Consider the following 24,371-nt stretch of genomic DNA (forward strand, 5'->3'; position numbering starts at 1 on the left):
CACGGCGCATTAAGATTGATGTGCCCAATTTTGCACAAACCAAAAACACACACTGAGCCCACCGCATTCGCATTCCACATCCACATCCTCATCCACATCCAGCTGCACAGAGGTCCTTGCCACTGCGCAAAAGTAATTAGCTCACATGGATACGAGCAGCCGCATGCATCAATAGTTGTTGGTGCACAATCATTTCGCTACTTGCCCCCTCTAACACCCCAATCCTGCCACCCACCCCCTCACCACCGACCACCGGACATTGTTAACTTTTGCGCCCTTCAAATTACGCACACGGGAATAAGAAAACATGATTTTTGCTTGTGCGCGGCCCATAAAAAATTGTAGCATACTTCTGTGCGCCGCACCGCAGATAAGCGCAAAAAAGAGTGGGCGTCGAGAGGGTGCACCCGGGTGGGGGCGTGGCAGGTCGGCAGGGGCCGCGGTGATAGAGCCGTGGGCCCACAGAACATTTCGCTTAATTGGACGCTGGAGTACGCTGAAACTGCATGATGATGCAGTCATACATACATAAAAAAGCGAAGGCTTAAAAATGGCCGAGCAGCCGCGTTGGCAGCCAATAAAAACAAATATGAGCCATTTTACAAATAATGCGAAGGCCGTCGAGTCATCGCATCAAAGATTTAGGCACTCGGAGACCAGGCGGCAATGATGAGCCATAAAAAAAAAAGTAACATGCATTTTTCACTTCATTATAATAGTCCAATGTACAGAACAGTATCGCCTCTTTATTAGTTGTGAATTTAAAGATTCAAAATAATATTAAATAGAGATTTTTTAATGAAAGTAGTAGACGTAAAGTAAGCACCCTGCTAGTCAAGCACTTTTAAAAAGTTATGGATACTTTGAAAAATGAGCTTTATAATGCCTAAAGTAAATGACTAAAGTAATTGACTTCATGGACACATTAATATAATTGGGCATGATTCATTTATTGGCAATAATCAATTCAAGGACATAAACGCTAGGAATCGAAAGCCCAATTAACTTCAGCCCATTGACCAAGAAACCATAAAGACCATGGGAAACTACTTGAGAGAATTTCCACGAATCACCTACTTTGGCGACTTTGTGATTTGCCAATTTTCCAATTAAAAATGCATTGGTTGGACAGTTTAGCCGGTGACACGACCACGACTCATTGGCCAAGCAATTCATTTTGGCCGGAATATGTCAGCCTTGCAAATTACAATTGCGTGCATCGATCGCAGGATGAAATATGCAGGATTTTATTGTCGTTGCTGCTGTTGGCTGTTGGCCGTTGGCCGTTGGTAGTGAGCTGTAAAAGCCAACTGCCCAACTTCACAGGCGACCAGCGGGCAAGTCAATAGAAAATGTGTGTCGTTAATCAAAGGGTATTAGTTGTAGCAGGAGCCTTCATTGCCACGAGCCAGGAGAATGGGGGGGCAGGAGTCGGAGGATGAGTGGCAGGATGGGGCAGGACGAGGACATCGATGGCGACTTTTTGTACAGTCGGACGATGTACGATGTACGATGTACGACCTTATTGCCATGAGGAGTCGGAGTCCGTTGCCTACTGGCACTTGCGATATGCCTGTAATTGCATTTTATCGATCCGATCCGAGAGGCCCCTATATATGTCTGTATTTGTATGTGGCAATTGCCACGTACACACAAACACACTCACATACACACTCGCCAACTATAATAAAGAAGGGGCAACGAAAAAAAAAATAGAAAAAAGGAAAGAAAAGTGGAAAAGACGTCGTTGGTTGCTCCGGCTACACGGCAGCAAGTTTGTTACTCATTCATAAATCATGTGTGCAGCCCAGCGACACACACACACTCACACCATCGGACGAGCGGACATATAGACAGATAGACAAATAGACAGACATTCTAACGTGGTGGCCCAGAACTCTCACACTTGCACCGAAACTCACAAGCCCATATATCCGTAAGCCTGGTCACTGAAAATTGCAGCGGCGTTTTTCCCTTTTTGCTGCTAACAAGACCGGTGGCAGTTGGCCCAGAACTACAACTACAACTACAACTACAACCGTTTCATATGGATAAAAAATAACAAGCTATAGGCAGCGATATATGAATATGCCATAAAACAATATAGGCAGGCCCAAATAGCAATAACAACCACTGGGATGACAGCGACGCGGGCGAGGGCAATTGCAATTACAGTGGAGATGCGCTGAGGTGTACTCTATTTTTTGACCATGAACCTCTAAGATTTCAATACACAAATGTTACATTTTTCATTAAATTCAAATGAAAGCATGAAGCTGCAGACTTCTACATCTAAAACAGATAGACTTCATCATGTCTTACGCAGCTTATTAAAAGTGATGCAATGAATATATGCTTTTACAAGCTTAAAGATAACCAAATAAATATTTGAATCTCAAGGAAAAACGAATTAATTTACAGAATTTAAGCTGAACAACCTTAAAGTATCTTTAAAGTTCTCCTTAAGCAATCTCGCCTGTACAAATATAGAGTTCAGCGCAGCCGAGCTGCGACCGAAACTATGCTATGAATTTCATTTGGCAAGCCAAGGACATGCCCAACGTGCGCCTAAGCAGTCCATTGTGGGAGGTTGGGTGGTTTTGGTGGGTGGTGGGTGGTGGGAGCAGAGGGTGAAGGGGTAAAGGGGTGGTGTTACTGGTGCGGAGGATCGGGCAACTTTTGGGGGCCGGCTTGGCAGTTGGCGTCGCCAGCCGCCACTAATATTAAAATTGAAAATTTTGTAATTTTTCTTTTTGGCAAGCCGGCGCAGCGCAGTCATAACAGCAGCTGGCTTTGGGTCCTAGTCCTACTACCCTCAAGCCCCCCTTTCGCCTAGAGCATATATCTGTGTCCGCTTCTTGGCAATAACATGCATGAGTGTGCAATTTTTGCAGTTGCCAAGACCATCGTCAGCTCCTATCGCTCCAGCTCCGTCCTGCGGGAAATTTTCGACAGGTAAAAATGGCGGCCGGGCTGAGAACTCAGACTCACCTCAGAGCCATAAGCCTCAAGCCACGGAATTAACTGGGCAACGAGCATTGCTTCATGGCTGATGCAACACGGGCGCATTTGTATCCAGCAGATACATTTTTGATTGAGTTACGTGTGGAGCGTGGAGCGTGGAACGTACCGAAACTAGCCAGCTTCATTTGTTCCACGGCTGATTTATGAAGTTGCAGCGGAATAGAAGCCCCTGAGAAACCAAATAGACATGGAAAAAAGCTCTTACATTACTATATAATAGATGTGTTGGTTTTTGTACTTGTAAAACCAAACTAGCAAACATTTTTCAGGGTTTAGAAACGCCAATCTTGATCTAAGGATCTACAAGATGTAGTATTATTAAAAAAAAACCGATATAGCACACGGAAACTTAGATAATGTTAAACTTAAACTGTAGAGTGTAACATTTTATTTCGCTGTGTAGCAGGCGTGCAACACTGCAACGTGCGCTAATTTTATATAATTAAAACAAATACAAACACACTTAAGGAGGCGAAGGATGAAGCCCGCACGTTGTTGTCTTGAGGAAAGGACCTCGGAGCTTCTTCAGCTCGGCACATGTCGCTAATAAGCCTGCGTGTTTACTGTTACTTGTTCCAACTAATTTGTCAGTTACGCCCAGCTAGGCCACGCCCCCCATGCCACACACCGCCCACCGCCCGCACGACAAGCCAAACACACGTACACAAACAAAATGCGGGCGCCGGGGCATCAGGTGTCTGCACTTGGCCTTGCTAATTGCACAGAGGAAGGGTGCCCTTCTTTTTCGGCCATGTGAAATCTCAGACAATTGCGCTAATTGAAAAGCCCCGATAAGGCCAAAGTGGCGAAATCGGAGGGAAGAAAGCTGGTGCCAGAGAATGGCGAAAGCCTGAAGGGGAATTTCATAGAGCCCCATCTGATAGGAAGTTGCTTCTTACTTGCTTTTTATTCTGGGAGTAATTCCACGGCGTTGCTGCCGTTTCAAAAACTATAATTAAGCAATTGCCACTTCCTGGCCGATTTAAGGTTGGGCTTGAAAACAGCTCAATTCCTTTTCTCGTTTCGGAAAGAATGATTTCAGGGAAGTACTAATCTAATTATAATCATATATTAACCATACAATTTAAAGCAAGAAAAATGCATAGTAAGGAAGTAAGAACTCAATGCAGTTGAAGCCCCATCAACGAATCCAGTCTGCAAAATACTCCTTGCCGAATAGAAATTCAAGCAACTTAAACTTTTGCCAGCACAAATTGCAGCGGCAACAAATGGAAGAAATTTAATTAAGCCATAATAAATCCTTTACCAATTCGGGCCCCAAAAAAACCAGAAACCCCAAACCCCAAACCCCTCGGAATGACTTGACATTCCAGGAATTTAAGTTCTCCGTCAGCCTCCAATTGGAAGATATCAAAAATGGCTCCACTGGCCGGCCATTAGGACAAAGTTATTATGCCCCGATCCCAAGGCGCTCCTCGAGGGGCCAGGGAGGCGGGCTAAAGGGGGCGTGGCTGTGAGCTGAGAGCTGGGCTATGTCCGCTGGCCAAAGTTTATTATGTAAACTCGGAGCGGCCAGTGTTTGAATTACTCGCCCAGCCGCCACTTGAGGCCCTGCAGGGGATGCATATTGAGGTCAGCCGGAGGACAGCAATCCTGAAATGGCAGGGGTTAAGGGTTTCAAGGGGGCCAAGGGGCAAAGGGGGCAAAGGGAGCACAGTGGGCAAGGGTGAGGGGTGAACACTGTGCCTCTGTCTCGGTCTCGACACTTGAGTAAATTATTTAGCCGCTCGCTCGCACAAAAGCATATTTCGTTCAATTTTTGCAGCCCTTAAACTTTTTTGCCCACTCTCACTCACTCACTCACTTTGGCTCTTTTCTCTTGCAGGTTTTGGCTTCGTTACATTTCAAAGCGAAGATGTGGTAGACAAAGTTTGCGAAATTCATTTCCACGAGATAAACAACAAAATGGTAAGTGAAGCGTGGCGGTCTGAAGGCTTAGCCATCCACTCACTCGACTCTTAGTTTATATTTGGTCATAGAGGGTAAAATACTGCCCCAAATCGGTCATTAATTTGCGAATTTTATTTAAATGTTTGAGTCTGAAACTGCCAGCCAAACTGTGAAATAATACACATAGCTGCACGTTGTAAAAGTGTATTTTTCTAAGATGTATTTATCTAAAGCATTTGCGGAAATGGATTAAGTTTCAGACTTCAGTTTGCTTAAGTCACGTAATGAAAACCTTCCTAAGGAAGCTCTTGTTTAAAATAAAGTCTAGAATTTTTACCAGTTTAATCGGACCAGAAAGTTTAAATCATAGCTACATTTGGGTTGCATTTATGATTACATTGATTTTATGTCCTTTCAGGTCGAGTGCAAGAAGGCGCAGCCGAAGGAGGTGATGCTGCCGGCCAATCTGGCCAAGACGCGGGCTGCCGGGCGTTCCGCATACGGTGAGTTGGTAGTCTGGGGCAGCAGCCACGCCCATTCGACGGCGGCCACGACCGCCGCCGCCGCCGGCTTGCTGCCGAGTAGTTTAGCCGCTGCCGCGTCCGTGCTGCAGCAGCACCAGCAGCAACAGCAGCAGCAGCAGCAACAACATCAGCAACAGCAGCAACAGCACCACCAGCAGCTGCACCACACACACCCACAGTCACCCGCCCACAGCCACAGCCACGCCCACCACCCGCACACCCACTCCCACAGCCAGTTGCTGGGCTCGCTGCGTTACACGCCCTACCCCCTGCCCGCCCACCTCTCGGCGGCGGCAGTGGTGGCCGCCCAGCAGCAACACCACCAGCAGCAACAGCAGCAGCAGCAACAACAACAGGTTGTGGCCGCCCAGCAGCAGCAGCAGCAGCAACAGCAGAGCCTGGCCCAAGTGGTGGCCGCTGCCGCTGGCGCCGCACCTGGTCTGCTGCCGCTCGCCAATACCGCTCCGCCCGCCACGCCCTCTCTGCTGCAGTTCGCAGCGGGCCAGAGCAACGCCGCCCTGGCCAATTCCCTCTACGCCGACGCCGCTGCCGTCGTTGGCTACAAGCGGCTCTTGGCAGCAGCGGCGGTCAGCAGCGGTCTGCGTGCACCAGCCACCGCCTTGGGCGCCCTTCAAGCGGCGGCTGCCAATGCGCCCGCCGCTGCCGCCGCCGCCCAGCTGCAGCAGGCTCAGTTGCGGCAGAATGCCGCCCTGGCCGCCGCCCACTATCCGCTCAGCGAGCTGCTGGCCATGCAGGGCGGCATGGAGATTGGGGCGGGCGCCAATTCGGCGGCGGCAGCGGCGGCCTCACTGTACCAGCTGCCCGGAATCTGACCGCCCAGGCCACAGTGAGACCTCTAAGCAGTGAATGCTTTCTAGCTATGCCAAAATATCAAAATACCTTGATAGTTCCATTGAACTTTGAAGCTTAGCAGCCTGTATTCCAAGGCTAATTCCTATTAAATCAGCTACTTACTTAAGAGCTTTTTTCGAAACTTTCACTATCCGAAGATAGTCAAAACTGGCAACCCCAATCCCGAAAACAAACACACCCACATGACACGCTCAGAACACACTCGATTACACCTATATATATGACTCTCATTCCGTCTCAATGTCCAAAAAATATGTTAAGCGGCTAGGCCTAGGATTACGTGTACTTCTTACCACTTACAACTTACAACTTACAACTAGCCATGTACTTATTTATTCCATATGTACTATATATATATCGTAACTTATATTTTGTGACTGTCTAAGCTGCGTTTAGGCCACGCGGCGTATGCGTTATTTAACTAAATTACTCAAATAGCGGCGCATTCGTTTTCTTTCCTTAGATTTTAAGCGAACTTGACTTACTTAAGATATACAAGTACATATACATACTAATATCTAGGCTAAGTGCAGGTCCTAGAGAGCTGCTTAGATGTTGTCGAGTCACTCGATACACTTAGACCTTAGACGGCGATCGTAATATGTCTTAGACACCTGGCTTGTCCGACTTTTCTAGAACTTAAGAATGTAACGAAAGCGAACCATGTTTCAAATTAAACAGCAAAAAAGTCATCAGCTCCATAGGAATGACACTCATTTATGTTTCAAAACGGATTCTCTTGTATATCAAACATTATTTAACAACCTATACGTAAACTCATATCAATAGCTCTTTAAAGGCATATTTACCTAGAGCGGCTTCGGTTTCGAACCTAGCGAATGTATCGAACTAGCGATTAAGTTGGATAACAAATTAAGTAAGCCAGCCGAAGAAGGCCGCTCGAGTATTAGAAATGCGATGTGTGTAACGAAGTTTAGTTATGAAAAATTGATGAGCGACCGGACTGGACAGATGCAATCGTAGCGGCCGGACAGCTGTCGGAGTGTAATTTTCCGAAATGGATCATGGATAATGGATGTGAAGTGTGCAGTGTGCCCTCTGCAATGTGCAATGTGCAGTGTGCAATGTGCTATGTGCAATGTGCAATGCATTCGGGCCAATTACAGGGCCCAGGCAAATTACGGCTCAGACAGCTGATGGCCAACTCCCCCGAATGCCCGCCGTCTCCCAGTTCGAGTACTTACGTACAAACACATATTGTTTGCCCATAGCCATTAATATTTGACTAAACTCGAAACTAGCTATTTATTATACATGCATAAATAACCACATACACACACATCTATTGCATTACGATAAGCGCATTAAGCGCTCAAATTCCAATTCAAATTCAAATCCGAATCAAACTCAAATTCGATTCTAGTTAAATCCAGTGTAACATTAGCGTAAGTTGCAACAGTGGAAGGATGATATATGAACAGGAAGCGTACCGTCACCAGAGTCCTTCGATGCCCAAGATGAACGAACGAGACAGAGAAAGTGATGCAGATGGTCAGAAGGGGCGGAGAAATGGCCAAGAAATTGATGCGAAAGTGGCCAGAATGCGCAACGGAAGTGACTCCAGGCCGAAACGAAAACAAAATTAATGCAAATTTTTTAATTAACATCTAATAGCTGTCAACCTTCCTATATTCTCCTCTTCAGTTGTAGTGTTTATCTAGCCCACATACTTATAGTTTTCCGTGTTTAGTTCAGATTTGTATTATCTCTCTCCTAAGTTTTCCTAATTAATTAGTTGCGGTGCGGGGCAATGGCCTGGAGATATGGAGCATTTTTGTAGAAATGCACAACGGCAGGCCTTAGAATTGCCCCCGCTAAAGAGTTTACCAAATATATATTTAGCCAAATTATTCAAATTTATAATCCTAGCATAGATACTAAATGTCTTAGATCATAACTGCGTACATATATATTAAGTGTTTAGAATTGTGTAAACGAAAAATGTAACTCTACATATAACTCTATATAAACATAGCTCAAATCAAGGCTGTTAATGCAGAAAATAACAGAGATGGCGCGGAATTTATTCCACCCACTAGTTATGCACTGGAAACAAAAATCGAGTGCAGTCTCCAAAACATTACTTAGAACTCGAAACAAACATATATATAACTAGTATATAGCGGCAGTACCTTAGTTGCCACTCACACTTAACTAGAACTCTAAGTACACATTACGATTACGTATAGTAAAGCAGTCGCTCATATTTACACTCTATAACAATTAGTCCTGATATAATCTCGATACTCTTTTGTTTGAACTCATTAGCTATGATATAATCGTGTGAGTGTCAGTAATTATCTGTTTTATGCCTTTCTCTTCTGTGCTCTCTCTTGTTTTCCATGCGACTCCCTTAGATAACATCATGTGGGGACTGGGGACATTGCCCGAAGGTGAGAAATACCCAATTAAAGTGATCCAGAATTTAATGTATTTTTTCTTTCTTACTTCCGATTAGGTTTTCCGGCAGCTGCCTACGCTGCCTATGCCGCTGGTCGCGGATACTCGGGCTATCCCAGTTTTGGACTGCCCTATCCAACTGGTAAGTGCGGCTCATGCCCAAATAGACACAACCACATCCGCATCCACAACTATAGTTGTGCGTATACACACTCACCTAAGCCTGCACACAGACTCGTACTCAGACCCTGTTGATCATTTGTATGTGAGTGAGAGTGTGAATCCCCAGTGAATAAAACCGAACAGAACCCATTGAAACCCCACCGTTCCCAGCAGTCAGTGCCGCTTGATATGACGAAGGACCTCGCGTAATTCCGATAACCATCAAAAGCATTACTAATTCAAACTAGTACTGACGTATCGTTAGTCCTTAATGTATTCACCACCAGATACAGTCAAACTTCCATGTTTCTATCCTCTTTATTATTTCTCTTCTGTCTTTGTGTTTGCTTTTGCAGCGAGTGTTATGGGCGTAGTGCCGGAGAATCGAATCCTAATTGGCGACTACATGGCGTAGGACGATCCCCAGCCCATTGATAATCTATCGAGTATTACTCAGATATCATAATCATAAATGAAATAAATCACAGTTCTCCTAAAACTAAAATTACCAACGCGTTCGTCATATCAATGCACAAATAGCTGAAGATCGGAAGGAATCGAGCAAACTCACAGCATAATCCACTACACCATACATCTAGAACCCCCTAGAATTTATGTCCTTGACGCTGCTTGGCCTTGAGTCTGACATTTGCTCACCATTAAACACTGTGACCACACACTAGCTACTAGGGCATCTACATAGCTGATGTGAATCGATTCCCTGTCACCATAAAACCCCCCGTCCAAGCTGGATCTGTAAAAATATCGATACGGCGGTTATCGAAAAAATCTAAGTATTTGTTATCAAACAAATCAATAGAACACCTTTTCTAGTTCACTTGATGTTTGTCCTTTCTTCTCTTTTCTTAGAATATTTTTCCTTACATGGATTTGAAACATTTCTGTTAAAAATAATTATTTAGTCATAGGTTAGACAACATATTCTATATAACCAATTTTTATCGTCTTCCAATAATTCTCATCATAATTGAATATGCTAAAATTGTTATTTAAATGAAATCCATTTTTACCAATCCTTTAATATATATACATATAGTAAGTCCGTATCGATAGTCTTACAGATCTGGTCCCTAGTGCAGACTGTACCTCTTTGTTTGCCCCTTTTCTCTCTATCTCTCTCTTCATCTATCTTGTATCTCGTATGATTTTGTAGGCTTGACAATTTGCGGAATCGGTAGAAGTTATGGTACCGCTTGTAGCGCTACCCCGGGCCGCAGCAGAGGTGGCCCCGCTGGCGCCGCCTCTGGTGTTGCGGCGACAGGTGTCGCCCCCTCCGGTGGCGCCCCAAGCCACGCCCAGTCGGCGTACCACCAACAGGCGTTGACCCTGCCGCTGGCCACGGCGCTCACGGCTCGATCCGCGGCCATCAAATCGCAGTTTCTGGGCAACATAAATTTCTAAGCGAGAACTAACCCGAATCGTATCGAAGCGAATCGAATCTAATCGCACAAGTCTGAGATTAAGAATGAGATGGCAAATGAGAATTTGAGATGCAGAGTTCCGTTTTCATTGCCGCCCTTTTTCTGTGTCAAGTAACTACATATATCTTTCGAGTACGAGGTGACAAGTAGGTACAGCCATTTAACTCCAATGCCAACAGCTGCTGGAAGAGATATGCTATCCAGAGCGTTAGATTAGCTTGTATCTACGGTAAATGGTAAACACTGCAACAACCAAAGTAAAATCCACTATTAAAGCCACGGACATACTCCAGAGTGGAGCCAACTTGCAAAGAACTCACGAGAGATTTGAAACGAACTACATAGAAAATGTAACTTCGACACAAATACACACACTTAGAGCTGCAGTCTATATACATAGCTATATGACTAACACACAATCAAACACGAAACCTACATACTAGACTCTCCCGAAAAGTATTCCCCATATATATTATTGGAGCAGTTAACCAATTACCGCAGCCGTATCAGTAGTGTCTAGAGGCATCCCCAACTTATAAAACCTACAATTACGTATACTCGCATATAGAGCAGCTAGCACCCGTACTAACCGTACTAACCAATCCTAGAGCAGTTCCGTAATCGGATGTAATCGAGTACTTAGAATCGTTTAGATCTAGGCCGGCATAATCACTCAATTACTCACAGACATGCGTACACTATAATATACATATGTCTCTAGAACCCTAATTAGATGTGTGACACAACTATTGTATAACGAAACTCTATAGCGAACTATACTCGATCTTCATACGCTCCCCAAATCCGCCCACTCAAATCCATATATCTCCTGATTTTTTACACCCCGACCTGTGACCGCTTGTATCCCGTTTCAGGGACGCTATCTATTATTTATAAAACTATTTTACCGTAGCATTTAAATGCAAATTTCATTTGTAGTCCCTGTATGCATAAATTAGTTGATACCCCCACAAGAATGGCCAGAGTGCACATGGAAAAACATTTAGATAACAACAAATTTTACCAGGCCTGTCACATGTAGTGCCATTATTATCCTTTAATTAATTTGCTGCACATTATGTATGCAATTTTTCCTTTCTCCACACCGCTTTCCATGTCGCTTTCCATGTCCATTTCCAGTTGGTTTTTGTTTTTGCTTTTGCTTCCGTCGTTGTCGGTGGTCCCATGAGTTTTTAGATAATTAGCAAACGTGCAGAGATTTTTGCCATAGCTAAAGTTCATTAATTAGTAGATTTGTCCATTATCCGTAGCTGTGTTATTCCGTTTCATATGTATTAGCAAACCGCATTTGGCCCACATACGAATTGAAGCCTTGAAGCATTCAAAACTATATAAATTCCTTCCTTCATCGGTGCATCGCAAGAATTCCAAAGTGGCAAACCAAAATAACAAAAAAAAAAACGAGCGAAATTTTTCGACATTTCTATTTAAATACATATAGACATTACTATATACATACATATATATTATACCTTATATACATGAATATTTATATACATATTTAATATACGACGACGTTTACAAGCTAAGTTGAGTATTCATTTTATACGAAGCGTGAATCGATTTGATTTGTACAATAACGAAAAATACAATATTAATGTCCATCCATTTTCGAAAGCAACTTAGCAGCGCCAAAAAAAAAAAAAACCAAAAAGAAAAACCAAAAATCAAAGACAACAAATCTCTCTTAAGTTAATGGAAAATTCAATTTTTCAATGACCTCTCCATGTAAGTTTCACCCACACACACACACCTAGCTATTTAAACTCACACACACTATCGAACCTATTACGAAAAGATCGGTCAATAACTCTATATAGTTGGATAAGCTGTTACTTAGTTAATTGAATGCAATTATCGAAACGCTGTGTCGCTGTGGCATCCGGATGCCCGAAAACTGCTTCGAGGTATTTGGCAACTATTTAAATTGACAATTACCAAACGCTTGCGAGTTATTTACAAAACCTATATGGCAACACACAGACACGAACACACACACACACACCCACGCATATTCCAATATGTATTCTACACGTATATACTGTGATTTATAAGAAAACGCTTCAAACGAGACAAGAAAACCATTTGCTTGCGCAGAAAAGAAAACGAGATCGAAATGGAAATGAAAATGAAAAAAAACGAGTTATTAACTAAATAAATGCACAAAACTAAGGCAAAATAAAACGAAAAATAAAATAAATGCGGATGCAAAGCCGAAACCAAAAAACCCAAGCAAAAGTCTATCCTTTTGGGGCATTGGCTGCCATCGCTCGCGTTATTAGCGATTCGAAGGGAGTGGAATTGACGGGGCCAAGTGAATGACAAAGTGGCCATCGGGGCGTATGCGTAATATTCTGACAGCAACTTGGCAAGGACATTGCGGCTACAACAGCAGCAACAGCAACAGCAGCAGCAGGAAGCAAATAAGAAGAACAGCAGCTCAAACACTCCGAAGTCAACAGTCAACAAGGTCAGCTAATGGTCGTCTTATTGTTCCAATGCATATTCGTACAAGCATTATACTCTTTTTATATACGTATTGATCGTTATATTAAACCTATAACCGTTTTTGGCTCTATATTCAAACAATTTTCCACATTATTAACTGTATGTATACTGTTAGATGATAGAGAAAGTTTTAGCAATGACCGCAAAAAAAAACATACACACAAAATTGTAAACTGAATGCCCCACTTTGGGCGCCAGTCGTAGTTGGAATACAAACATATATTTCTGTGTAGTGTTCTTCTGTTTGAGAAACTTTGCTTTATACCAAATTTAACACACATCAAACTCTAACAATATCGAATTAGCTCAAGCGTCGGACGAAAAAGTAGCTCGAAATAGCATTTAATTTACCAAAAACTGTATCGTGTAACACACTCATTAGTAGCGAACAGCTGTAACCATCGAACATGTATAACCCCACACACGTATACGTATATAAGTACCCATTTTTATGTATACCCTAGTTTTAATATAAGTTCTCCCCCCTCACCCCTGAACCAGAAGTTTATCTGAAACTGTGCAGTATCGTGATCATGTAAATGTCTTCTGTTGACCGATTTTGTTTGTTGAAATGTCTCAATTTAACCTTTTATTGTGGCCGTAACAGGGTTGCCAGGTCGACAGCTGGTAGCAGTTGTTTTTCCGCAACCGCAGGACTGACAATTGCAATTTTCCCACAAACCCACAACCAATCCACTCCACTATCGTGTACCTTCCCCAAGTTCCAGCGGAAACGCATTTCATGCAATGGCAATGGCAATGGCAGCCCGAAAAAAGGAACGCCGGCTAAATAAGTTATTTATTTACAAAGGCAACCGTTGCCGCCACTGCGATTGCGATTGCTATTGCAACTGCTGCTGCTGCTGCTGCTGCTGCTTTTACTGGCTCTTTATGGGGAACCGGGGTTTTTCGGGCGCTTCTTTGTATTATAGTGAGTCCCAGACTCAACACTAATGAAAACAACATGGCGCACCGAGATTTCGCACAAAAACGTAAACTAAACGTAAGCCAAAGTTGATTGGCGCCATAAAACGCACAACGGCGATGACGAAGGTCGTAAGGGTTGAGCTGAGTGGGTGGCAAACGGGTTGTGGGTGTGCGTGTGCGTGTGGCTGTGGGTGGCTTTTCTCTACAATAAGCGAACGACTGCCAGAGACATGCTTCGTTACGTTACGTCACGTTACGTTACATCAATTTTTGTGTTTCCGCAGGAAATGCAACTGCTACGTTTCCCTGCCCCCGTACGACCCAGATATTCCCGCCATATCCCTATTCCGATCCCAGCCATAACCCGTTACCAGTAACCAGTTACCCATTTTTTCGCTTGCCTTCATTCGCATTCACATTCACATTCGCATTCGTATTCGCATTCTGTTGTCATTTCAATATTGGCGCTGGCGTATTTTTACTTGCTGTTGCAGCTGTGACCATAACAAGGGAGAGCAGCCGCAAAAAAATGGGAAATATACGAAAAAAATAGAAAAAACGAAACGATAACAATGATAACAACGGGCAAAAAAAGGGGAAAAAAACGGAGGGGAAAATCCGGGCAGCAGCAGAGCCCAAAGGAAAGTGCACATCAGTGGGCAAACCAAGCGTTGTAACTGAGTTTGGATGGGTTCGGATTGGTTTGGTTTGGTTTGGTTTAGTTGGGCTTTGGCTTTGGCTTTGGCTTTGTTTTGTCACTGTAGCGTCAACATCCTACGCCCAAAGCTCGTTTAATAACCAAGCACTTTGTGTTTTCATAACCTGCGTTCCAGTTAGCGCTTCCTCGTCCTAAAAAGCCCTGAAAGTCCCCCAGAAACTCACATCCATTTATACTTTATATACGTATGTACTTCCTTTCGCTCTTTGGTTCGTCTTTTGTGTTTGCGTTTGGCATCGTAGTTGTTCTGGGACTAGTTAGAGTTGTTTACTTTCGCTTTTGATTGTTTGCTTCTACGGCGGCACACCGATATAACAGAGCTATAGCCACATGTATTACAATCGCATACTCGAATACTCTCTCACTCCATACCCACTATAATGTATGTATCATATATATACTCGATCCCTGCTCCCAATCCCACATGTACCCCCATTCACCCAGCCCATCCATTTACCTTAGAGCTCAGCCTTGATTACTTTCGTATACTCTTGTGGCGCGGGCACCTCCTATATGTATGTGCCCGGCTTTTACTCGACTAGTTACTTACGATCCGCCTTGGCCAGCCCGCCCCCACTAATAACACCCCTCTCGCCCTCTTTTGCCACTTACAGTTGATCTAACCAATGGGCAGCTGACACCCAACAACAATACACCGCTGCTGACCCAGGCGCTGTCAGGTGAGTGACCCCCCCTTTTCCATTTCCATGTCCATTCCAGGTGGTAGAATCGCTCGGAAAAACAGAGATTACAGGTGGCAGGGTGGCAGAGCAGTTCATTTTAATAGTTACTCACCAAACATGAGGAAGCACGGATGAGTCTATCAAAAGTCAGAATCTGTGACTATTTGCTAGTGGCCAATACTATGAGCTAGATAAACAAATGTCCGTCAATCATTTATGAATGAGTGAATGGTGAAAGTTTGCCATTCTGACTTGGCAAACATTTATGATCTATTAGTTTTAATGGGCTTACCCAACTGTTGCTGAGTTTATATTTACTTTAAATCTGTGATTATTTGTTAATAGCACTATAACATTTTGCATTTTAAAAAAAGGCAACACTTCGTATGAGGATTGTAAGAAATCACGTTACTCATCCGCACTGTTGGCTGAAATAAATCCCATTAAAACTTTTTGTTAACGTAAACTAACTAATACGTGTGTAATTGAATACGTTTTCTTATTCATTAGAATAGCTGTTGTTAAATTAACCACTTTGTTATTTTATACTCTATTTCCCTAAGTAATTTAGCCGTACTTTAGAAGTTTCCAATTTTGACGAATGTCCTTTTTTTATCCCTTTCATTGCAGTGATGAACAACTATCAGGCGGCTGCTGCGGCTGCCCACAGCTATGGACCGTCGGCATCGCCGCATGCCGCCGCCGCCAACACGGCCACCCGGCAGGGATTCCCCTCCACCAACTCACCTGGCCCCACCATCGACATGTACAGCTCGGCGGCCGCCGACAATGTGGGCTACGTGCAGGCCACCAGTCCGCAGCCGTCCGGCTTCCCCATCGCCGTCAGCCGCGCCCCGTTGAACTACAGCCCGGTGAGTGGTCCTTTTGGTCCTGCGGCAAGCAGAACCAAGTTCCGGGATCGCCAGATCCCTGGACTTGGGTTTTAGAGCTAGAGAGTAAGCCAGCGATACGAAACACCCACATGAGACGCAAGTCTCGCGTTTAGAGATTCGATCCCGAATCCTTCACACACACACTAACTCACACGAAACCCATATTGTAGAGATAAGGAGAGACTGCCGATGTAGAGCTAAACTATTGCGTTATCCTTCTATATATTGTATGTATTTCTCTTTCATTTCGTACAGATTTATTCGTTGAACTTTGCGATGGCTAATATATAAAAGACTGATAACCCAAAAATATAAATGCAAGAGAACAAAACAAAACAAAAGATATGCAAAAAGTAAAAGAAACCCATTATATATATTTAAATCGAAAAAATATATGAAAAATACAAATAAAATAAAGCTAAACGAAAGCAAACAAAAGAAATAAGAGTATAAAACAAACGCAGTTGCACAAGGTAGGCACACCAACAAAACTACAGCGTGTTCTCTTCTTTTTTCAACTAAACGATTTCAATTATTAACAATCAAATTCTTTTAACTACAACTAGTCAAACAAAAATTTACAAAAAAAAAACTAAAATAAATAAACGTAAAAATATGTATGCACGTCACAAGCACAGTTTTCTAGGCCGTTTCAATTAAACTATTATTATTTATTTAAATTGTATACACCGTATATGTATTATATATGAACATTTTCGTACTTCGATATTTCAATATTTCAATATTCCCATGCCTCGCTGAAAACTAAAATAAATCATATCGAAACTTATTTATTATCCATGGCTGTCGGCGAGGTTTGATAAAGGATAAAGGACTTGACAATCACAGCGAGTGTCTGGAAAAATGCAATTTTATTTAATAAATTTCCACCTACAATCAAATTAAGTGCTCCTCTATTTTTGCGAAAACAGCATTAGTAAAAAAGAGCAAATAAATTTGAATTTAATGAATTTCGTGCACAATAAACTTCCAAATGGCTTTTCATTCATTACTAAAAATAAAATCCTGATTTTAGATAAAAACATGTTGGTGCAACTTAATTTCAACATAAATTAAATAATTCTACCGGTTTTTCCTTCATATCAAACCTGGCCAGCAAATTGTGACAGTTTTTAAATGTCTTTATTTGTTTTGCGATCGAAAGCAAAGTTTCAAATCTTCCGATTTTTATTCTTCCGACAATTTGCCACTTCTATCTCTATTCAGTACATATATGTATACCTCTTAATGTTTACTTTCTATATATCAATACCCATATACCTATACTTATATAAATACATACTTGTATGTGTGTGCGTAGCTATGCAACTAGAAATTGCATTTTATTTAAATAATTTTTGGTGTTTGCTCGTTTTGTTCTCCACGAAACGTTTATTTACAGGGACCACTAATTCCTGCGGCATTTACAAATGGATACCATTAAAAGGTGGCGCCGACAACCGCAATGACAACAGCAACAGCAACAACAACAACAGCAGCAACAGCAGCAGCAACAACAGCAACAGGAGCAACAAATGCAACAGCAACTTTAGCAACAAATGACAGACACACACACACACACTCAGACACAGACACACACACACACATACACACACTGCAGTGCTGCAACCACAGAGCGCAAAAAAGAAGTAATTTAAAGTTATATATACCTGCATATATATAAATATAAATCAAATAAAGTACATATTACATATTTGTGTATTTCCACATGCAAGAAAAACCGAGAGAACTGCAAGAGCAACAAACAATAAACCAAACACACATATTATAATTAATTAATTAACGTATATTACAAATACGTACATATACATACATATAACGCATGGGAAAAAAGTAAAAAAAAAACGCAAGTGATGAGGACGAACTACGAGCGAACACAAAGAACAAAAATTAATTTTAATTTAACAACTACTACAACAACAACATCGGCAAGAACAACGCTCGGCCCCAAAAGATGCAACGTGTGCAGCAAAAATCGTTTAAAATGCAAATTAAACGGAAACTGTGCGTCCAACTGGAGTGGAGTGCCATCGCGGTGGGCGGCCGTGGCGGTGGGTGGGCGTGGCCCTGCTCGCACAGCAAAAAAAAGGACTCAACCCCCCTCGAGCAAAAAAACGCCACACGCCCATGCCCACCGCCCATCGCCCACGGATGACAACCAGGCCAAAAGGGGCGTAACCACTTTTAAGTAATGAGAAACCAACAAACAAAAAAGCAAAAACCAAAAAAAAGAAATCACAAAAAAAGTACGAGGGGGTTACTAATAAAACGATAGAGTTGAAAAACAGGAGGAAGCAAAAATGTTGCAATAATAGCGAAAATGTTATTATTTAATTGCGTATTATTAAAGGCAAATTATTATTACCATTATTATTGCTATTCTTAACGTATCTAAGTTGTAACTTTTAAAGTTAAAGCCGATAAATATATATATATATATATGTATACTTATATATATACAAGAATATACACTCTTATACACATAAAGTAAACTGCAATATATACAAAGGGAATTACTTGAATCAAAAAACGCGAAACCAACCACAAGTTATTGTACTTTCAACGATAATCGACTTAAGATGAGAGATAGCTGAGGTGTAAGAGTTTGAAAATGTTAAGAATCGTTTGGGTTTAGTTCTGATTTCTCGACTGGGTTGGGGGTGAATCAAATCAAAATTGTGCTTACAATTATATTTATGAATTTATTTTAAAGTACAACAAATCCTTTATTGGCCAAAGTAAACAACAAAGAAACAAAAGCGAATGTGAGCAAAAGTCGAAGGCAATTTGTTATTAACTATGTTGAAGTTCTCTTTCTCATTATTTCAATCGAGTCAGGGGAAAGTAGAGGAAAAACAACCTATAACTTTTGTGTTCACATTGAAAGCAAAGTGGTAAATAATGCTAATTAATCAGTGGATAGTTAGACAAATATGTTAAAGCATTAAATATGACAATGAAAGCGAAGTGAGAGAGTGAAATTCCGTAGCTCGAGGCATAAATCAATTTATTTGCTACACCACAATGGAGTATCCAAAACAATGAAAACGCAAAAAGCAACACCCTAAATATATAAGAAACACACAATTTTTGAGATACATGATGCAAGATACAAAATACACGACAAACACACACACCCAATACACAATACACGAACATAACACAGATCTTACGGATAAATCAAAAAGAAACACTTAAACAAATTACTTGGTAAGAGCATATGCAAATATAACAATGAACTATTATACATACAACATATAGTACGATTAAGTAAATAAAATATTTATAAAACAAACGCGCAAAATTGCAAATGTTTGAACACTTAACTAAATATATCTGTAAACAAGCGTGTAAAAAGGATCACAGATGCGCCACAAAAACGCTAGTGGAAAGTTGGAAATGAAAACCATGATGAAAATGAAAATGTCAATGACTATGATGATGATGATGGTGATGGTGATGATGATGAAGATGATGAATGCAGGCCACGCAATGTGCAATTAATTTTTTTCTAGTCGCTCCGTCCGGCTAAATCGCCCGGACGATGGATGTACTAGACATATTTGAGGATTATGACGATAACGACGACGATGCAATCGGGGGCGTAATAGAAAAATATATTTATATACAACTATATGGAGTATTAAATTATTGGAAAAGCAAACCAAACAAAACCTATCAGCTAGATAAGTAAACAACATTTGTTACACACAGCAAGTGGGGGATAATTGCAAACAACAAAAAACAACAAAAAAAAAGTCAGAAAACCAAAATAGCAGAGAGAAGAAAATATTCTATAATTGACAGAACAACAATACGTTGCGCTTTTTGTCTGTCTGAGATTTTTTGCATTAGGCGACGTAAAACCCAGAGGAAAAAACCACACACAACTGAAACAAAAGCCAAGAGACAGCAAACAGTGGAAAGCCAGTGAAACAAGAAACAAAAGCAAATGCCGAAACAGTGAAAATGTTCCTTTCATAACTTTTTTGCCAAATTGTCAAACCAACGCTCTCCAGGACTTTTGTCGAGTCTCGGACCAACAAACTTACACATTACCTATATACGAGTAGTAGATGGATTCGCGGTAACCGAAACCAGAAAACAGAAACCAGAAACCAAGAACCGAATCCGAACAGAATCCGAACCTATGCGATAATTAGAGAGGGACAAGCAATAGTTGCAGTGTATAATAAACTACATTAAACGTTTAAAGTGTTGACTACACCCCCCACGCCGATCATTTCAGATTTTCCAAAGATCGCGGCTTGCGACTTTGCCATGTGCATCACACTTATAAATAATCAAAAACTAAAGAAAACTAAACAAGAGGTAACAAATTAAGAGAAAGCTAACGAAGCTAAGGACGGAAATCTTCAATTTTAGATAGACAAAGATCAGACCATTCGACGGTCTGGCATATCGGGACTTTGGACAGAAGACGAGGACCTACGAGACGAGGATTACTTTAGCAGGTCACAGGTCATTGGAGGCGAATTCCAAATGCAGCTTCTATCCTGCGGGGCAGATATTTTTAAACGGGGGAGGCTGGCGGAGGGCAGCGATGGCAAACATGTTATATTTGCATAATATATATATATATATATTAAACCTACTTCTAAGGCATATATAAATATATAAATAAATATATTTTTAAGACATGTTCTAAAAGCAATAATTCAAAACAACAACAAGAGTGGCAGAGACAGACGTAAATTGAACAAATCCCGCAAAGGAATACATAAAATATACACCAATATATAAATATACATTAAATATATACACCTACACCTAATTATATATATACATGCATACCAGATATATATATATAAATTCAAGAAAGCGACTAGCTGAAACACCAGGCCGACCTTCGACTGTCTTAGTCAGAGTCTGAGGAAATCATTTCGCTGGCAGCTTAGCCTGTATTGCTACACTTCTTTAACTAGAGCCCATGGTCCACGATCATAGGGCCGGCAATCGTTTGTACTCGTATTATTTGTGGTGTAGGTAGACGCAGGACAAAGGACGAAGGACCCCGAGATAGTCTCGGGATCCCAATTCGTTCCATTTCGTTGTAAGTCGATGCAGCTTTAGGTGTAATGTTGAGTCTTTCCTAGAAGTTTCCCCAGCATTCCCCGCTATCGATCGACTCTAGGCTTTCCGTTTGTGTTTGTGTTTTGTATGTTAGTGCTGTATATTCTATAAGGATCTTCTGCGAAAGCTATAGCCGATCACAGACATATACATACATACATAACTATTGGTATACCGGATCAACTTCTGCTTAAAGAATACCGGAACAACAAGCAATGCGTCCTTGTAACAAAATCAATTTCAGTCAATTAGAGAATTTCCAACACCAGCAGCACAGAGACATAAAGACAACAACAAGCAACAAGAACATTTTTTAAATACCAAAAACAAAAAAAAACCAAAAAAGCGACAAGTGAAGACAAAAAACATTTTTCATTATTTTTTTACTGCTGCGCCGTCGGAGCGAAGAAAATATTGGATGAGGTCGCAGCAGTAGACGGCGCAGGCGCAAAAGCTTTAAATTGAACAAAAAATATTAATAACACGAACAAGAAAAACAATTTATAGGATTCGACATGTGAGCTCTCTTTTTTATATCGAGAACGGATAAATGTGTGTATAAAAAGTATGCCGTGACGATTTTTTAAAAATAATGTACCCCATACTTTAAGCTATACGCAACTTTCGGTCACAAAGTCAATTGGTGTTCGAAGCCGGGTAGAAAGCCAAAAGTTGAAAATGAACACGTGGCACAAAAAGACATAAAGTGTAATGTAAAATAGTTTTAAATTGGCGAAGCACCAGAAGACGATGATGATGATGAGGATTGGGTTTAGGCGGAGTTACGTAGATACATATACGAATTGCTTTCCGTTTTTCTCTTATTATTGACTTACAAACATATCAGTTCTTATTATGTGTATGAGTATAGCAACAACATCAACAAATACGATTACAATTACGATAAAGATTACGATAATGAAATACAATTTAACTAATACCTAGCGCTAACAAACGAATGAACTTTCTGTTTACCAAAACGAAAACCAAAACCAAGAACAACCACACAGATGAGTAAGGCATGCCGCCCACTTGGCCTTTTTGAGAAGCGCAGAGAGAGGCGCAATGGGGCGCCTGGCACGATTTACGACTTGTGGGCCTTCTACACTTTGACGTGCTTTTATACGATAGCAATCCTTTTACTCACACGAGACATTTCTATCCTCGGTTCTTTTTTATAGACATGTGTACATACACCCCACAGCACCCACATAAAGGACACACACCCATACACAACCATATATGTACACCCAACACACTCAGCTACAGACAAAGACACAGACACTGGCACACGCATATATACGATGGAGATCACATACAAAAGAACCTTCATACGAACGATCACTTGACTATTTTTGCTATAAGTAAGAAATTCCCCCCAGGAATGTGTCAGTTGGAAGTGGCAGAACTCCTGCTGACAAAACACCTTTACTATATTGACAATATCTCTTATATATTTTACACTATACTATATGGAAAATTATATATTAATATATACAAGAAAATGAGGAAAACCAAAAACCAAAAACCAAAAACAAATAATACATAATTGAGGCAAGACAAACGGCGTGCGTGGCGTTAAAATTGTATTTACAAGAAATGCGTAACCAAGCAAGATGAAATCATTTTAATACTTTATACACATAAAAGTCAAAGGAATCTTTAGAGAAGAAAACAGGCGGCAGATGAATATGCAACTACAAGACAGACAACAAGACGATGAAGATACATTTATAAAATGCGCCATAGCAGGGCGACCAGTTTGTAAGTATTCTAACTATGTAAGTAAAGTAATTAAGGAGCGCAGAACGAGAATCAATTAAACATACATACTACTGTCTACGAAGCCGCAGAGCCAAAAACTCTGGCCACTTTCAGTGCGAATACTGTAACACAGATGAAACCAGACGGAATGAATGCCAGATGCTGGGTGCGATGGGTTCGCATGATTCCAAAACGGACACATTGGGTATGATGGTGGTGGTATGGGATGGGCCTGATGATGAATGTTGGATGCGAGATGATAGATGCTAGATGCGAGTTGCGAAATGGCCAATGTGTGTACATAAGCATAAACATAATATAAACAACTGGTACAGTACTACACTTACAGCAAACTATACAAGGTAACAACATAATAATTAAACGCCAGATTCCGCAAAACAAAGCGACGAAGTCAGAGACACATACACATAAATAGAGGCATAACGAGAATTTAATAAACAATTTTTCATTTCTACAAAGAAATCCGGTAACGAATTTGTATATTTACTACGAGAAAATGCATAAAAACGAGACAAGAAATAAGAAAATCCGAAATGTATACAGAAAGATATATGTATTAAAAGGAGGAAAAAAAACCCCCAAAAGACCGAAGAACATTTCTGAGGACAGCAAATAAGCCCGTATATATGAGAATAAACCCCAAAATGATATATACATATATATACATAGTTATATAACCAAGAACAACAAATAAACATATAGTTAAATTCAATAATGTTAAGCATTCGATGGGCAAACAGACAGCCAGGCCGACACGCATATTGGTGGTTAAAAATTCAATTATATTTAAGGACCCTCGAACCGAAAGAACAGAACTATGCGGCCACCAACAGCATCAGCAACAGTAACAGCAACAAAACCATCAACAACTGCAACATGGCAACATCCTTAACAACAAAAGCAAGTGCAACATTTATTAACGGACGACAAAAGAGCAAATTGTTGCTCTTTACACACACGAAATTACATAAGTTTTTAAGAGACCCACACATACACACCTCACCCATACACATTCACAACCACTCACATTCACACAGTCAGCCCGCAATATGTATATGCAACAAAAGTGCGAACAGCTTTAGCAGCAAATTAAAACTCTGTTCACAATGTGCCACGTACAGGGAGGATAGAAGGATCGAAGTATAGAAGAGGTTCTTGGGGAAGTGGATGGCCACTTCGATCCCCTCGATCAGGTTAAGATCGGCAGTGAAATGGGCAGAATCAGCAGCAACAACAGAGATCAGCAACCGCATATTAAACCAAAATGAACAAACAAGAGGAAAACAAACAAAGAATTCAGAAGAACAAAAATGAACTAAAACATGATTTTAAACAAAAATTAAATTAAATAATGGCATATTAAG

General features: G+C 41.2%; 1 protein-coding gene across 8 annotated transcripts in view; it reads left to right on the top strand.

The window, feature by feature from the left end:
- LOC120447472 (RNA-binding protein Musashi homolog Rbp6) overlaps positions 1-24,239 on the top strand; it is a 176,639-nt gene extending 152,400 nt beyond the window's left edge. For 2 of the 8 annotated variants that reach the window (XM_039628865.2, XM_039628870.2), the window contains 7 exons: positions 4,871-4,953; positions 5,354-5,438; positions 8,711-8,746; positions 8,812-8,895; positions 15,146-15,211; positions 15,845-16,086; positions 17,510-24,239. In XM_039628865.2, coding sequence (XP_039484799.1) covers positions 4,871-4,953; positions 5,354-5,438; positions 8,711-8,746; positions 8,812-8,895; positions 15,146-15,211; positions 15,845-16,086; positions 17,510-17,551 — 638 coding nt within the window. In that variant the 3' untranslated portion in view covers positions 17,552-24,239. Of the gene's footprint in view, positions 1-4,870; positions 4,954-5,353; positions 6,293-8,710; positions 8,747-8,811; positions 8,896-9,271; positions 9,444-10,089; positions 11,768-15,145; positions 15,212-15,844; positions 16,087-16,362; positions 16,581-17,509 lie in introns of those variants that run through there. The other 6 variants (XM_039628863.2, XM_039628864.2, XR_005616053.2 and 3 more) reach the window with 5 other exon arrangements.
- The last annotated feature ends 132 nt before the right edge of the window (positions 24,240-24,371 follow it).

Source organism: Drosophila santomea, chromosome 3L (assembly GCF_016746245.2).
Source record: "Drosophila santomea strain STO CAGO 1482 chromosome 3L, Prin_Dsan_1.1, whole genome shotgun sequence".
Lineage (NCBI taxonomy): Eukaryota > Metazoa > Arthropoda > Insecta > Diptera > Drosophilidae > Drosophila > Drosophila santomea.